The sequence below is a fragment of the Rattus norvegicus genome, chromosome 18, assembly GCF_036323735.1.
Source record: "Rattus norvegicus strain BN/NHsdMcwi chromosome 18, GRCr8, whole genome shotgun sequence".
Classification (NCBI taxonomy): domain Eukaryota; kingdom Metazoa; phylum Chordata; class Mammalia; order Rodentia; family Muridae; genus Rattus; species Rattus norvegicus.
In genome coordinates, this window is record NC_086036.1 from 6488333 (window position 1) to 6505295 (window position 16963).

The window sequence follows — 16963 nt, forward strand, 5'->3', positions numbered from 1 at the left end:
CCTACTCGATTCTAACTGAAAATGTGACCATTAAATACACGCAAATAGGGCTGGGATGGAGTTCAACAATACAACACCTGTCTGATGTTCACAGAGCCCTGGACATGATCTGTAGAGACCCCCCCCTCCCCAAAGTGCAAACAGAACCCCTGTTCTTCGGAGTTTTTTTTTTTTTTTTTTGGAGCTGGGGACCGAACCCAGGGCCTTGCGCTTCCTAGGTAAGCGCTCTACCACTGAGCTAAATCCCCAGCCCCCCGGAGTTTTAACTAAAAGAGCTTTACAGCTAAAACCTTGTTGGACAACCACAGTTAATAATCATTTATGCAAAATACACTTAGGTCTACATTTAACTTGGGAGTTGCCTGACAAGGACTTGAGAATAATAAGTGTCAGCATGAAGTTGTATAGCCTGATTTAGCCCACAAGAATAAGTGAAACCCAGGGAAGGAGGGCACTCTTGGAAAACAAAAGCCAGAAGAGGAGGAGGAGGAGGAAGAGGAGGAGGAGGGAGAGGAGGAGGAGGAGGAGGAAGAGATGGAGGAGGAGGAGGAGGAGGGAGGAGAAATTATATATTCCTCCTCCGGCTTTATAATCAGGTCCCACTCTAACTCAGGGCACTTTGAGGGTATTTATTAGAAGAATGTGAACATTTCTGTTTTGCTTTCCAAAAAAAAGCAAACCCCCAACTTGCTTCTCTACCCTTAAAACACTTTTAAACTACCCCTGATAGAATGAACCACACAGAGGGCAGCACAGGACACAGGGACACAGCCCACAGGCCGTGGCTTAGAGGCCAGTGCTGCTTAGACTGTCATTTCCAGCCTTCCTGGCAGCCTTGAGGCATGCCCATTAGCTGGTAAGCGGTCAGAACTGGAATTTCCACTTTGGAGAAAAAGCACAGAGGTAGTGATGAGTTCCAGACTTGGGACAGAACTTCTATTTCTACTGATAGTAGGGGAGGTCAAGGTAGTAATACACTCCCCGAGGCGCCTGCCACCAGAATGGGGGCACAAGAGACCTCCTCTGGCTCCCTCTGGAGAAGCATCCAGGACAGCAGGATAACCTTGACAGTGCTGATGAACAGGTTCCTTGGGGACAGGAACAAGGGAAAGTTTCTAACACTCAGGCCCAGTCTCTGTGTAGTCAGTACTGTCACCGATTGAGTGACAATATCTAAGCCAGGACCGGTGAGCTGACTGCCCACATTTTACTCGTCTGGCTCTAGACCTACTTTGGGGGTAATGCCTCCCTCCTCTTCCTTGTTTGGGCCCAAGATAGCAAGTTTCAACCGGACTAGAGCCCAGGGACACTCCTGTGTATCCTGTCCCTAGCTCAGACATCACTTTCCAATCTGAATAATGTTAACACTAATAGGAATGATACCCCAAAGGTCGAATTACGACGGGGCTGCATGTTAGAATAAATTGGTACTCTACAGCAGGCCGCTGCAGTCTCCGCCCCTTTTCTTAAAAAAAAAAAAAAAGAAGCAATCTACAGGAAGTGGCACTGGCATGTTTTCTTTTTTTAATAATTCAGAAGCGTTTTTCGTATCTTCAGAAGTTATGGCGAGTATGTAATGGAGCATTTGAAAAGTAACTTCATTCTAGTGTTTTAGGTAACTACCTCTATTCAGCGCCCTGGCAGTCCTTGCCTTATAAAACTCAGGCATCCAGGGAGACATTCCAAGAGCGAGCTTAAACCTTTTGTTCTGAGAACTTCGAGGTTTCTAGCTTTACTTGGCTGCAGCGACTTGGAAGCTAGGGATCCTTGGCATCTTTTAAAGGTTAGGTGTAAAGTCCCTGTCCCCCAAAGCATGAAGAGGAAACGTATTTCTAGGGACAGTATCAAATCACCGTGCAGTGTAACAACTACTTTTAAAAAATCCTACCCCCAATCCTGATCTACAGGAGCGCAAAAGTTAGTCTCGAACTGGTACCAGACAAATATTTCATGCATAGACGTCGTTTTGGTTACCTGGGTGGGGGAAACAATAGCAGGTGAAACTATGGTGGGAGAATTGGTGCTTCGGTGCCCATTGACTTCTGGAAGAAGAGGCAGGGGGTCGTGTTTCACGGAAACCACTACCACCGCATCCACAGGTTCCGAGGAGGGACGGATACAAAGTCTTTTGGGGGAAGAAGGGCCGCAGATTTCCCCGGACCCGAACACTGACTCGTACAGCGCGCGCTTGGGCGCAGCCTCGGACTTCACGTCGGGCCCGACCTGGCTGTCTTTGGGGAGGATATAAGTGCTACCCAGCGAGGACGGCTGGGGGCGGTGGTGGTGGGAAGGATGGGTGGGGGCATGGTGGGAGTGGTGACGAGCTGACCCGTTCAGAGAGTCGGTGTAGCAGCCCTGCGGGGCTGGGGAGCCTAGCTTGGTCCCGATGCCCGCGATGCTGTTGAGCGTGGCGATGGACACCGCGCCGATGCAGTGGTTAGTGTAGGTCTTGGACAGCTTGGCTGCCTTGGAGAGCATCTGCATCCTGGTGCCCAGCAAGTTCTTGCCTATGGCTTTGTTCTCGTACCATGTCACATCGCCCTCGCTGCAGTGGTCCCGGGGCCGCTGGAAGAACGCCTTACAGAGGGGATTGCGCTTAGACAGGTACTTGACAAAGCTGGCGTAGGGACAGAACTCAGTGCCTGTCTCGTACATGCGAGGCAAGTTCTCTTCGTCGCTGCTCTCCGCTCGCTTCTTACTCCAGGACGAGGAACGCGACTTGTGGTAAGGCCCGAGCGACTTGAAGTAGACGAACTTGCGACCGTCCTCGTCCATGGCCAGCCCGAAGGAGTCCTCCTCCAGCTCGCGCTGGTTCTCGCGGCCTCGCGTGCAAAAGTACATGCACGTCTCGAACCAGACCTTGTTGAGCAGTCCAAAGGGCGTGTTGGTGCTGAAGACGCTGGAGGTGTAGAGCTTGCGCAGGTCGGCGCGCGTGATGGCTTGCTTCTGCACCACGGGCCCCGCGCCCTGCTCCTCGAGCTTGCGGATGACTGCGGCCAGCGTCAGGTTGGCGCTGCGCAGCTCGGGGTCCTTGGTGAGGTCGAGCGTGCGACAGTAAGGGGGCTCGTTGAGGTAGCGGTTGAGGGAGCTGCGGATGCTGATGAGCGAGGACTTGCTGTAGAGCTGGCCGCTCTTAGAACGGGCCTCGGCATAGAAGGAGCGCAGCACGCGGCACAGCGCCCCCTTGTCCATGGTCTCGAAGTCTGGGCTCTGAGCCTTTTCGCTCAGGTACTCCCGGAAGATGCGCACGGCGTAGCGGGTGGCCAGCCGGGTGTTCTCGCTCAGCCGGGCCCGCTCGGGGCGCTGCAGCACGTCGGGGTCCAGCTCCGCGCTGTCCCCGGGCGGCCCCGCGCGGGCCCGGGGCGCCAGCAGTCGTGGCGGCGCCTCGGGCTCCAGCGCGGCGCTCTGGTCCATATGGATCATATGGACCGGCTCGGGCTCCAGCTCCTCCCCGGCCGAGTCCTCTGGCTCCAGGGGCTCTTCCCAGTCCATCCCCATCTCCTCCTCTTCCTCCTCCTCCTCGTCCTCCTCCAGCCCCCCACCTCCGTCCTCCTCCTCGTCCCCCGTTATCTGCACCTCCTGGATCTCGTCCTCCTCCTCCTCTTCCTCCTCCTCCTCGCCCGCGCTGCAGTAATGCGGGCGGCCGTAGCGGCGACCGCGGCCCCCGGCCCCGCGCTCGCCCTCGCCCCGCTCCCCATTGTTCTCGGCCCCAGCGGCGGCGCTGCCGCCCGCGCTGGTGTTACAGTCCCCGCTGCCAGGCATTCTCGCCATATTGCCGTCTCCCTGCCAGTCCTCGGGCAGGGCGCATGCGCTATATTGGACCGCAGCGCTGAGAGCTTTTGTGTTTAATGACCTTCAGCTACCGGGAGGCAAAGCCGGGCTCTTAAAGGAGCCGCGCTCCAATTGTCATTCCGGAGCGCCTCACGGGAGGGGCGAGGGGATGCCAGGGAGGGGAAGCGGGGGATAATTGTGGCCAGGAGCCGGTAAAAGAGGGAGGCCAGCCGGACCTTCTTCCTTCTTTAGCCCGATCCCCACTTCTAGGAAAACTTTGGGGAAAAAGTAGGGAGGGGAGGGAGAGCTGTCGGTGGGGGGCGAAACACTCCCAACTTACCCTCTGGCGGAGCGGGCCCGCGGGCCCGGGCGGGCGCGAGGGAGGGTCGGCGGGAGGGCGGGGCGGTGTCGCTTCACTAGGTAATGCCGGAGGAGCAGTGCCCCTTCCACCGCCCCCTCATTGCCCCCCGAAGCCGGGGGATCCGGGAGGCTGCTGCAGTGAGCCAGCCGCGGGTGCTGCTGCGAGGAGCCGGTGTCCGGGACCGCCCGGAGCAGGCAGGTTAATGAGCTGGGTGGAGGAGGCTCGGGGAGGCCCTGCACCCTCTGTGCGCCCGCGGCCAGGGCGCAGCGGGCGAGGCTTGGGAGCGGGATGGGGCTGGCGGCAGCAGCGGCTCCCCCACCTACTTGCTGGCGGCGAGGAGCGGGGGCCTGGGGCCAGCAGCGCGGCTCTCAGCTCCCATCCCGACTCTTGCTAAGGAGCAAAACACGCCCCACGTCAGCCTCATCTGTTTAGACTTTTCCAACTGCCACTTTTAAGCTGTCATTAAAGACCTGGGGCGCTCCCCAAAGGTCTGGGGCAAGCCCGCGCCGGTCTAGCCAGCCCCGCGAAAGTGCAAGAAAGAAAGACTGGGAGGGGTTGGTGGGAGGGGAGATGTGGGAAGAGCAGTTTTCCGGGACCCCAGGGACCCACTTGCCACCCACTTGGACCGCTCCTCCCTGCCCTAGAGCAAAATAACACAACACTCCGGGGCGAGGAGTGTCCAGGTTGGCGCTAAAGCAGTGCGGATCCCTAAAGGATAAGCGAGAGCGGGCGGGTGGAAAAAGTGAACTTGGGTTTGGGTCGCCCCCGCTCTCGCCACAATTCTAGCAATTAGGATCTCTAGCGCGCTCTCGTTTTGCCAACTGCTTTGCTTTCGCCCTCCGGGCTGTGCTGCCTCCGGCGCGTGGGGGCGAGCACCTCGGAAACTGGAAAGACTGCCAGAGAGCTCGCCGGGTCCCGCTTTCCCATAGGAGGTACTGTCCCACTTCCAGCCAACTTCCGCCCCTGGCGCGCCCAGGCTCTGGGCACGTCCTCGCGTCATCACCAGCCCCACTCCCGGCCCTGGGGGTAGCGCCCTAGCGCGACACCAAGACCTTTACTATTCTATTTGTTGGTGGCAGTAACCGGGGCGGTCATCCTAACTTTCTCCAGCGAGTGTCCACTGGCTTGCCAGCCAGGCCTGAGACCCAAGGCCATTAAGAACCGATGAAGCCAGATCGCAGCAGTGCGTCCAAGTGCCGGGCCATGCCTCCCGGGAGGCAACCTCGCTAGGTCCCCGCGTGCGTCATTGGAATTTGCCTCTATGTCTCAATTCAGCTGTGGGGAGTCCTGCCTCAACTATTTGTTCCCTCCTTCCCTGTCGCCTGTCCTTCTCCCCGTCCCCTCCCAGGGCGTTTATCATTTTGTGCCACAATAGAAACCATCCATCAAATTGTAATTTACAAGGAATGTTAAATAAGAAAAAAGAAAGGCTAAGTCTGGGCCAAGTGGCCGGCTAAGTGGCTTTTCTGTGGCCATCTTTCGTCGCTCTCCAAGAGCTTCCTCAGCCCTGGACACCACAGCGTCAGGAAGACATGCCAGGTGTAAAACAAGTTGTAACAAGTCCCAGTCTCACAGGTTCCCTCCAGCTCCTTTGGGAAACTACACACACACACACACACACACACACACACACACACACACACACACGCCCACATGCGCCCTCTTATTACAACTGTCCGAGCAGACGAGGATCTTGGAGGTTTATACTTCTGGAGAATTCTTCCCTAGGTGCTACTAGGGAGACTGTCAGATTTGTCAAAGCATTTTGTTCTCCGTCTCAGCCCTGGATATATGTAAAGAAATATTCTAGATTCTCGGAGCTTGGAGCAGTGGGCAGCTAAGTGGACACACATGGCTCAAAGCTCAGCCCACAGTGCCACTTCCGGAGTGCCTGAATTTCGTCCCGTGATGGTGCCAGATTTTGGAGAATCGCTGCAGTGCTGAGAACTCTGTTGGGCTCTGGCAAGTCACTTAACTACCAGTAACCTTGACTTCTAGAAGCGCTATGAACCCGGGGTGTGCCCTGGCTCCAAGCTGTGTCCCGGACTTCGACTAGAGGGTCAAGTTCCACGCTTGGGTCCAGGAGAGAGTCGCTCTCCAGTTCTCCCCACTTTTGCAGCATAGCGAGTACAACACTCCCCCAACTCGCTCCCACGCAGACACCGGCTCCCCTCCCCTCTAGGGGAGCTGCTTCCAATTGCTTGCAGTTTGCCGGAGGCAGTGTGCTGGGTTGGACGCTCCGGGAAACAAAGCAACCAAAAACAGCTTCCAGTTGACGTCAACGTATTTCCAGAAAAGAAAATAGTTTTGTGTTCCCAGGACAAAATACCCCCCAGGGCAAGTCCCTACTGGCAAAAGCCAGGCGATTGGGGTGGGGGATAGCAGAGGTGGGGAGGGGGAAATGCCACCCAGGCTTGAATCGCTTTTTAACGGACTTGGAGAAACAGCAGTTTCAGGAGCTGCCTTGACAATTTTCCGAATAACCGGCTGGACCCGAATTTAAACTAGGGACGAAAGAAACACCTTGAAAAGTATGCTTTGACCTGATGTTTCCAGAATTGTTGTTCTTGCACCAGCTTCTGACCAGCTACCAAAAATGTATACTTAAAAGACTACTTCATCATACATTGAAAAAGACTTCTTCAGGTTACTAACCAACTGAGCAGAACCGCCAGAAACAAAACAAAGCAAACACAACGAGAAATATTAAATATGCATCCTTTCCCCACTGCTCCCACTAAATGAGAGAAAGAAACAGGGAAAGGTTGCTTAATTTTTAAAAAACCAATAGCATAAAATTACAGTTGAACTCAGAAAAGAGTTCAGTTCTACGATCATTAAATCATCTCTTAAAAACACCCCATGGTTCAATATACTCAGTTTGAAATCGAAAAAAAAAATGATTGCTAAAAATGCTCTTTTATTTGTTGATGCAATATTACTTGTCAGTCTATCTGGTTTCTAAGTCCCCCACTTGACTTCACATCCTGAAATTTACTCAGCTCCCCACTCACAACTGTGCAAGAGCTGTGGCTTCTTTATTACAAAAACAAACCAGCTCAATGTGGAACTTTTGCTGTAACCATCGGACTGTCAGAGTTTTCATCACAAGCCATGCGAGCCACCTGGAGAGGTTTGCAACTTCCACAAGATGCTCTGTCAACATCATTAGAAAGTACCACCTAGGTCTCTGTGTTTCCCCATCTCAGAAAGTAGAGACTACCGTTGTTTGAGGAGGAAATCCTACACACCCACATCCCTGCTTTATATGCCCTGAATTCCTATTCAGATTGTCACAGTTTTGTTGCCAATATCAATTAGGATACCCTTTAAAGAAAACCACTAGGCAACCTCTTTGAAAGCCATCAAAACCTTCAGACAACACTACCAGTTTTCTGGGGCTCATCTGTTAAGAACTTTGTACAGGACTGCCTTGCTTTCTCTACCAACCCAATACACTTAAATGTCTCAGAAGGCTGCCCAGGGCGGGTCCAGCTTTCTAAACATTTATTATCAATAAATGAACAAACAAGCAAACAGGGCTTGTAATTAGTTAAATCCCAAACTTATCAGGAATTTATAACTTGAAAAAAAACCTAAAAGAACATGAACGATATTCTGCCATTCATAAGCCAGACAAAATACTGATTAGACAACACCGGTCCCTGGAAGTTAAAGAGAGCTCTCGACTGTTTGGGATGGATGTGACTATCGTCATTTTTTTTTTCTCTAGTGGAACACTTTGTAGACAGTTATTGCTGCAATAGAGGAAGGGACCACTTCCTCCCCACCCACTGGGGTTAATGAGTTACTGTGAACACCCTAAAGGCAGACCTAGGGGATGGTGGTGTCTGTGTACTACTATGAGAGGTGAGTTGGAGAGGATTTGCATTGGTAAGCCCACAGGATTTTGTAGGCTCTTGGGCAGAGGCCAGAAAAAGCATTTAGTTAATCACTTTAAAGAAACAAATCAAAAAAGGGAAAACCATGCTCTCTCCTGGTTTGATTACTTAAAGATTCATAAAGTGCTTTTGAGGCTAAATATGAATTCAAATCGAAGCTATTTTGAGGTCTTTTTTTTCCTTCCAATTTCACTATTTATTTTGTTGTGTTCAATACAGGATCATCTCGAGTAACGTTTTCTGAACTCAAATGAAATTTGAACTCTTAAAGTGGAAGAGAAAAAAACTCTGAAAGGACAACAATATGTCCATGACTGTAACCCCATTGATTTCCCCCAAATATTTTAGCAAGGTGGCTGGCATGTAGAAAATATTCAATGAATGCACAAATACTTGTGTGTAGCTGACTGTATCTGTATGCTGTGGAACAGGGCTGCTTAGGGCTTCCCTTCCGAACCCTGGTTGTCTGGGTTATATCAAGTGACTCTGTATAAAAGTCTCAATCTTTTCTTTATTCTATGTTCTGGGACATTGTTTATTTTGAAATTAAATAAGTTGCTATTTTTAAGCATTTAACATGGTATCCGAAACATTAGAAAACATTTAACCATTGGATCTGATTTTTGTTTTTTGTTTGACTTGATTGTGATTTTTAGAGACAAACACTGATGTAGCTCAGGTTGGTCCCAAACTCAAGATCTCCCTGCCTCAGCCTCCTCTCAAGTGCTGGAGTGACAGATGTACTGAACCACACTCGGCTGGACCATTAGCTCTTAGCTGTTAAAACTCCAATATTTCCCATATTTTGAGAAAACCAAGGTCAATGTGTTTAAAAGGTTATGCTGTAGGCTGTGGTATGCAGTTAGTGAAAGAACACTAGTGTAGCAGGCAATTGGCCCTCAATCTGGCTTCCAGCATTGAACAAACACTTAAAATAAGTGTTAACAAGTTAAAACACATGGCCCAGGTCTTCCACACCTCTCCACGATAGGTAAGCTGGCTCCATAGCCCATAGCCCATGAGCAAACTTCTTTACCATAGACAGTCACTAAGAAATCAAAGAATTAACACAGACATAGACATAGGCACACACACACACACACACACACACACACACACACACCCCACTCTCACTCTTAAGGAAGTGATTCCCTGACACTCAAGTTTCTGCACTGCATGTGACTTGGGGATTTTGGCAAGACATGCTGTGAGGGTGAGGCCCTGGGCTTTGAGTATTGCAGAAATGGTCAAAGACAAGGTCTGATGACCTTTGTCACACAGTGGTTCTATTTTCCTAATGTATTGGAAGTAAAGCCCCATTGGTGTTTAGGAAGAACTAAGAATGAAACATCTGGAGACAAAAGAAATGCTCACCCAACTCAACCAGACTAACCTGCAAAAAGTTCTACTCAAGTTCTTGGCTTTTCTGTGTGCATCTTTGGGGGCAAGGAGGAGCATTGCATAGTTTTGGTTTTGATGCTATGCCAGAAAAACAGGTCACAGTAAACTTAACAGTGATGGACAGGAGTAGAATGTTTAGATTCTGATTGCTACCAGCAATTCTAGACCTTTCCAGCTAAGAGTTACTTACTGGTTTCCTGGGCCTTTTTAAAATGAGTAACACTCAAGAGGAATGCGTTTTTCCATAAGCAATTCATGGATTTGCAGAATTGGAAAACACGCTGTCTCCCTGAGTTACAATACCCTGACAAAATGTCACTTGGCCAATAAAGAATTCAAATGTGAAGACAGTCAAGCCTAATTAGCAAGAAGAGTCATTTCCTTATGTTCTAGCCATGCGTCTTTAAACATTCCACGGAAGCACCCATCAGTACTGCTATTATATATACATATATTACATATATTTATTACATAATATATATTTCCATTTCATCACAATGCTAACTAAAGTGAAGAAGAAATAATGTTTGTTAATGTCCTTGTAATAAGTGTTTCTGAGTGATAGATTTGTTTACAATTGTTTTAGTATATAAAATATTTCTAAAGCTATTTGCTATATTCAAACAGTTTATTGAACTAGTGAGATCAAAACAAAGTGAACAACAAAAACGAAAGACGATACTTTGTCTCCAGATGTTGATACAATTGTTTTTTGCCATCACCAAGTAGGACAGTCTCTAAAGAAAGCACTTAGGTGACCACTTCACAAGTCAGGGCAATGTTCAGGGATGATGGCCAAGAAACCACTGCCAGAAGGCCAGATTCTTGAGCAAATCTTGGTTTGTTTCTGCTTGGTTTATTTTGTGTCTAGGCCATGAGGACTAATGACTTCTGCAGTTCACGTTCAAAGTGTGTTCCACAATGATAGTTCACAATGTCTCAGAGACCTGCCTTTATGGACAAAAGTTCACAAAGGATTGCTACATGAGGAAGGAGACAGGCTTTCTTAGCAGCCTTGTTAGGCACCTTGTGGCGATTATCGATAATGAAAGTGAAGACAGGATATCAAGCAAAGGAGCTTGATGCCAATGATACATTCCAAGCCCAGAGAGAGGTTAAGGACCAGCATTTGAAGATCCAGATATATCAAGGTATTTGGTGGATCCTCACAGGATATGAGGAGGAGTCAGTATATACCTGCCCTGTGGCTGTGTTTCTAATGAACTAAAAAGGAAAAAAACGGAAAAGGAAAAAGAAGAAGAAGAAGAAAAAAAAAAACCTCTTAAATACCCAGAAGCTCTAACCCACATTTTGAACTAATTGACTTACTTTTTCTAAGAGAAGCTTAATTTAACTGTTAGGGGCACATGGGTTTATCTGAATATTTAAAGAAGCCCTGGAATGAGTTCGTTCCATTTCTTTAACCTGATGCTGGGCCTTTGAGCTTCAGGGAGGGCTGCTTTAGGGAGAGGCCTTGTAGTTCTCCCTCTCCATCCAGGAGGCCATATCCAGATGTGCAACATTAGGGCAGTGCTACTGTGGGTAGAAGATTGCTAACTCTTTGTGGTTACTCTTTCTACAGTCTGTCCTCTGACTGAAACATTCCAGGACCACAGGTGACTTCTCCAAATAAAACCACTCGTCTAATATTGATGGCGTCCACTTTGCTATCATTTCTCTCTGTGCTCCTTCCTGAAGTTAAAAAAAGTACAAAACAAGACTGTGGCTTTATGATATTTTTCTAGCTATAAGAACAAAATGAAGATGTAGAAACCATAGAAATCTAACCTAGGTAAGTGTGTGTGTGTGTGTGTGTGTGTGTGTGTGTGTGTGTGTGTGTGTGTGTGTGCATGCATGCATGTTTTTGGGTTACATTTAGGGAGTGTTTGCTGAGGATCTGGACTTGGAAAACTCTTCTGTCTTACAAGTACCTTTGAAGCTGGTTTCTATGTTACACATGAGTGGAAATCTGGAGGGCTTAAATAACCCCTCCCATACGCCCCTAGATAGTCCAACTCCAGAGCACACTTTCTGAACAATTCTCCTGGCCAGTTTCTTTTGATTCTTTTTCTATTTTTCCAGAAAACAAATCTTTATTTCAGTGTATTTCCACAGATTCAAACCCATAGAGTTTACTATTTAAGTTTTAAATATTAAATATTAAATATTTAAACATTCAGAAATCAAAACGTGTCATCAGTGGATGCCGTGGTTTGAGTGTGTCTTCCAAATTTTATGTGCTAGAGACTTAATCCCCAGTGTGCTATGGTAATGGCACTTGAGAGGTGAGACCTTCAGGAGAGGACTGAGTGGCCAGGACTAGGCTCTCATGGACGATTAATTCACTCAGGGATTAATGGCTTAATGGGTAATGGAGGGAGTGGCTTTGTCATAAAAGCGGCTCTCTGGCACAGTTCTTCTGTCTTGCATCAGACACCCTGTGCCGCTTCAGGCCTCTGCCTCATCTCTACCAGCAAAAAGGCTCTTGCTAGATTTTGACCTTTCCTTTGATCTAAAATTTCTCAGCTCTAAGAACTGTAAGAAATAAACCTCTTTCCTTTACAAATGGCCTGCTCGGTGAGATTCTGTTTGAGAAAAATGAGCTGTGGTGACGGATTTTGGTACCATCTGCCAAGCAAGTGGTAGAGCAGGTAGGAAGGGGACACATTCAGGGGGACGGGGAGGGGGAGAAGTAGCAGAAAAAGAGGGAGGAGGAGGAGGAGGAGGAGGAGGAGGAGGAGGAGGAGGAGGAGGAGGAGGAGGAGGAGATTAGGTGGGCTGGTGTGCTCATTACAGCTTTTTCTTGGGTTTCCTTCTAGTTATCCTATTTCTGAGTACCTTAGAGGCTCTCGGGTGGGCTGCCCTGCTCCCATCCTGGGAAGCCATTCTGAACTACCAGGGTTTGAAGAGAATATGCAAGCCAGGCCCCTTCTGCAGCCATATGGTGACATACCAAGGAGAGCTTTAAGGGATGATCACAGAGCAAGGTTCAGGAATGAGCTTGCTGTGGCATCAGTCCCAGTTTGGTGGCATTTAGGTGATTGATAGCAATGTCTTTTTAGGCCTTATAGACCTTAGCACCATGTTTTGGTGACTAACATGTGTTCTAAATTCATAGTCTCTCTCTCTCTCTCTCTCTCTCTCTCTCTCTCTCTCTCTCTCTCTCTCTCTGTGTGTGTGTGTGTGTGTGTGTGTGTGTGTGTGTGTGTGTGTGTGTGTGTGTTCAAGCCAGAGGTCAGACTAGGATGTAATTTTTTGGGTCTTGTCTACTTCTTTTTAAAAAAGCAGGGTGTCTCACCGACCTGGCCAGGAATTCAGAATAGGCTGGGTTGGCCCAGGGCATCCCAGGTGTCCACAAGTCCCTACCTCCTCACGGCTCAAATTAGCTATGAAGCTGGGTGCACCACATCTGTCTTTCTCATGTGGGTTCTGGGACTTGAACTCGTGTTCTCTTTGCTTGCGAGGCAAGTACTCTATCAACTGAGCTGCCTCTCAGTCCTCGAGTTTGCAGGGTTTTAGATCTGGAGCCTACGGCTGCGTTGGAATCTCCCATCCACCTGGAGAACTTGTTTAAAAATTCAGGCTCCGAGGTGTCAGCTCCAGAGGTCAGGAATGTGGCCTAGGGATGTGTGTGCCACCCTCTGTACAGGAAATTTTAATACCAGTCTGACCCCACCACAAGAAACACTGCTTCCAAAGCTAATATAATTTATCAAACCAGAAAGCAATTTCCTCTCCAGCGATGGTAACTAACCACCTCGGGACTGTGAATCCCCTGGAAAAATCGAATAAAAATTATGAAAGCTGTTCCTTAGAAGACCCACATGCTGAACCAATGTGACCTGTCAATCATTTAAGGGAAGCAGGCAGGGTTGGGGCCAAGACTGCCTAAGCCCTGGTTTTCAACACCACTGCAATGCTTCTCTTCCCCTGGCAAAACATCCCCGTTTCCTTAACTCCAAGTTTAACCTCTCCAGGATTTAGCCCTGGTTTAATCACCCAGTATCCTCTGTAGGCTTTCCCCGACATGAGTCCGCACTGTATAGGAAGACAATCCTACCCTGTGAACTCCTGGCCAGTGAGACACCGTGTTGCAGAAACAAGATGGATGGGACATGAGGAATGAGGCCCGGGTTGAGCTCTGGCTGGAACACACGTGATAACGGTTTCCAAAGAAAACAATACTAGAAAGTCCACCTACTTGAACAAGTCCCAGCTGATTCTGACATTTGACTTGCCTCCAAATGACCCAGGAGACTGATGGAAACTGGAAATGCTGGGCATTTCCCCCATGCTGGATGGAGCCAGTCCCAAGTGGGACAAGAGGGTTCAAGCTCCCAGAGACTGCTGCTGGCTCCCCACCTCACGCCTGAGCACCACAGGCCAAGGGAAAGTGGACACACACAGCTGCTCTGATGTGAATGTCCTGTGTGCCCCTTGCAGATATTTGATTGTTGCAATGGTGTTGGAAGGTGGGGCCTTGATGACTTGATCATCCAGAGGAACTAACCAACATGTGGTCTGGGGTTGTAGGTCAATAGTAAGTGCTAACCTAGAACACAAAGAGCCTGCGTTTGCTCTCCGGCACTGTGAAACAGCAATGCCTTTCTCAAGGGACTGGATTGGTCACTGCGAGATTGACATGCTACAAAGTGATGCCACCGTGTGTGTGTGTGTGTGTGTGTGTGTGTGTGTGTGTGTGTGTGTGTACTGTATGCATTGTGTGTGTGTGTTGTGTGTAGTATGATATGTGTGTGTGTACTGTATGCATGGTGTATGTGTATTGTGTGTAGTATGATATGTGTGTGTGTATAGTGTATGCATGGTGTGTGTGTATTGTGTGTAGTATGGTGTGTGTATGTGTGTATTATGTGTGGTGTGGTGTGTAGTGTTTGTAGTGTGTGTGTGTCATGTGCGTATTATTTATGTGGTGTGTGTGTGTGTGTGTGTGTGTGTGTGTGTGCGAGCGCGCGCATGTCCCTTCTGCACTAACCTGCTCACCCTTCTGCCTTCTGTTATGAATTGAAGACGTCCACTGCTGTCACGACATTTACAGGTTTCTCAGCTTCCAGAATTATGAACCAAAATACACTTCTTTCCTTAGAAGTCATCTTTTGTTGTGTAACTGGACTAAGACAGCACCCCAAAGAATGAATCAGCAAAGGAGAGACGATGGGGTGAGGGTCAAGGGCACAAAGCCTGGTACCTCCTTAAGCTGGCAAATCAGCACAGTGGCAAGGAATCTTTCATGCCACTTTCATGGCTCAGCCAGTGTGGGGGAGGCTGGCAGAATGCACAAACCTGACTTGGCCCAGCCCTAAAATACCAGTTTCCTTTCTCATTGGGAAATTCCTTTCTCCTCCGTGTTCTTCGATTTAATGATTTGTTTTAAAATGTTTATTATTTTTTATCACTTATGTGTGGGTTGTTCTGTGTACCATGTGAGTGCCTAGTACCTACAGAGGCCAGGAGAGGGCGTGGGCTAAGCTGGAACTGGAGTCCCAGATGGGGATGTGGGTCTAAGAATTGCACTAGGCTGCTCTGGAAGGACAGCCAGTGTTCCTAACCACTGAGCCATTTCTTCCATCCAGTCTTTGTTCTTCTAGAAATCGTTTTAATTAATTAATTTAGAGAGTAGGTCATGTGCATGCATGCTATATACATGAAGGTCAAAAGAACGGCGTGTAGGGTCAGTTCTCTCTCTCCACCGTGCAGGCCTCAGGCTCAGCGCAGCACACTTACATGCTGAGCCGTGCCTCTGGGTCCTATTTACTTCTTTTAATCTCCCTGGGCCTCTCCTCTACTACAGTAGCTTTTGGGTCTGGCTGTGGGCTAAAATCGCATGTAGAGATTGCAGAATCTGCTCACCCAGAGTGCCTTTCCCCAGGAAGCCCGGTGGGAGTGGTTGTTGTCCAGACTGGGAGCTTATCTAAGCTTTGCAGGGGATCCCAGTGAGAACGATGGATTCCAGGACGGAGACCCTCACACGTGTGTTAAGAGTTGCCTCGTATTAATGGGCAGGCCCCTGGGTGTCGAGAGCCACAGAAACTATCTGTGGCGTGTATATGTTCTATCTGCATGTTTATCTAGCACAGAGACTCACAGTTTCTGTCCCCACCCCTGTCAGGTCCTAGCTCTGTCAACTACAAGTCACGACTTGCTTTCAGTCCGTCGTGGGCCTTCATCAATAAGTGAATTAACTGTCGCTCCCACTGTATTAGCTTGCTTTAGCTGCCTTCACACACACTCACACTTCAGTCACTGCCTCAAGACTTGGGTGGCTTCAATGACAAAAAAAATAATTTTCTCATAGTTCTGAAGGTTCCAAGTCCAAAATTAAGGTGTCGGTTGGGTCTGGCTGCTTCTTCTCTGGTTGAAAGAGTGTAGAGAGATCTCTAGTCTCTCTCTCTCTCTCTCTCTCTCTCTCTCTCTCTCTCTCTCTCTCTCTCTCTCTCTTCCAAGGACTCCCATCTTTACCAGGTTAGGCTCCTACCCCCAGGACCTCATTTTATCATAGTTACCTCCTTAAAGACCATGTCTAAACAAAGTCACATTGGAGGTGGTCACTTCCGGGTACAAATCGGCTGGGATGCTGCACCTCTTTGAATCCCTGTAGACCTTCTCCTGTGTGCCCCTCTTCACAACGCCTCCAAGGCAGGAACCTGGAGGTTTTCTTCTTTGTCCTATTCTTTCCACACTTATCCCATTCACTTTAACCTTTCCTATCCCAGTAGCATGTCTGTCACTAACCCAGGCTAATTCCACAGTTCAGAGATGGACCGGCCGCGTGCCCCATCCCTAGTTTTCAAAGGTGCATTAAAAATAGCTTCCCACTTCCAGGAAACAAACACACACCTTCCTCCTGAGGGGTCTGCAATTCGTGGGCAGTGTTTTGATTTTTTTTTTCTGAGTTCCTTCCTTTACTGGATGAATTACCTGGACCCTTAAATTTACCACTGGATGCTTCTCACGTGGTGTGAACAAGGGCTGTCTCCAGAACCTTCTGTCCATGACATGTGGGTATGATTGTGCCAGTTTTTTTTTTTTCTTTCAAAGAAGCACGGAAGAGTCAGCTTTAGTCCCGGAGGATGAACACAGGAGAGGCTGCTAACAACACCTTTGAAATCGTTAGATGAAAGGGGAAGGAAAGATCTGCGCTAAACACTTACACCATCCTATTTTTGTTGTTATTACTGTGGAGAGTTACCGGCTCGGGAACTTTCTTATGCCTGCATCATTTTCTCCCTGGGTTTATGATGCTAAGTTTCACTTTAGGGGGGAAAAGGGCATTTTCTTCACAAGTATTCTTCACATTTCTTACCCAAGACGATGCCTGCCTGTGTCTTGGTGCAGTATGAAGCCTCTGGTTTGCTCTATTGCTTCACCTCTTACCCAGCACCTAACGCAGATACAAGTGCATGTTGACCAAGAACCACCTTGTGAACCCAATTGAGTCCAATGGCTTGCTATTTCATTGCTGCAAGTAAATCTTGTTTTCTTTTAAACTATTTCCATGCAAGATTTGGGA

General features: G+C 48.6%; 1 protein-coding gene across 5 annotated transcripts in view; it reads right to left on the bottom strand.

Annotated features, from left to right (window-relative positions):
* Nucleotides 1-16963, bottom strand: part of Kctd1 (potassium channel tetramerization domain containing 1) — a 194080-nt gene that overhangs the window by 91386 nt on the left and 85731 nt on the right. Inside the window, exon 1 of one of the 5 annotated variants that reach the window (NM_001100516.1) lies at nt 1975-3771. The exons of 2 other annotated variants lie outside the window; for them this stretch is intronic. In NM_001100516.1, the coding sequence (NP_001093986.1) occupies nt 1975-3771 (1797 nt within the window). 2 more of the 5 variants (XM_039096742.2, XM_063277266.1) reach the window with 2 other exon arrangements.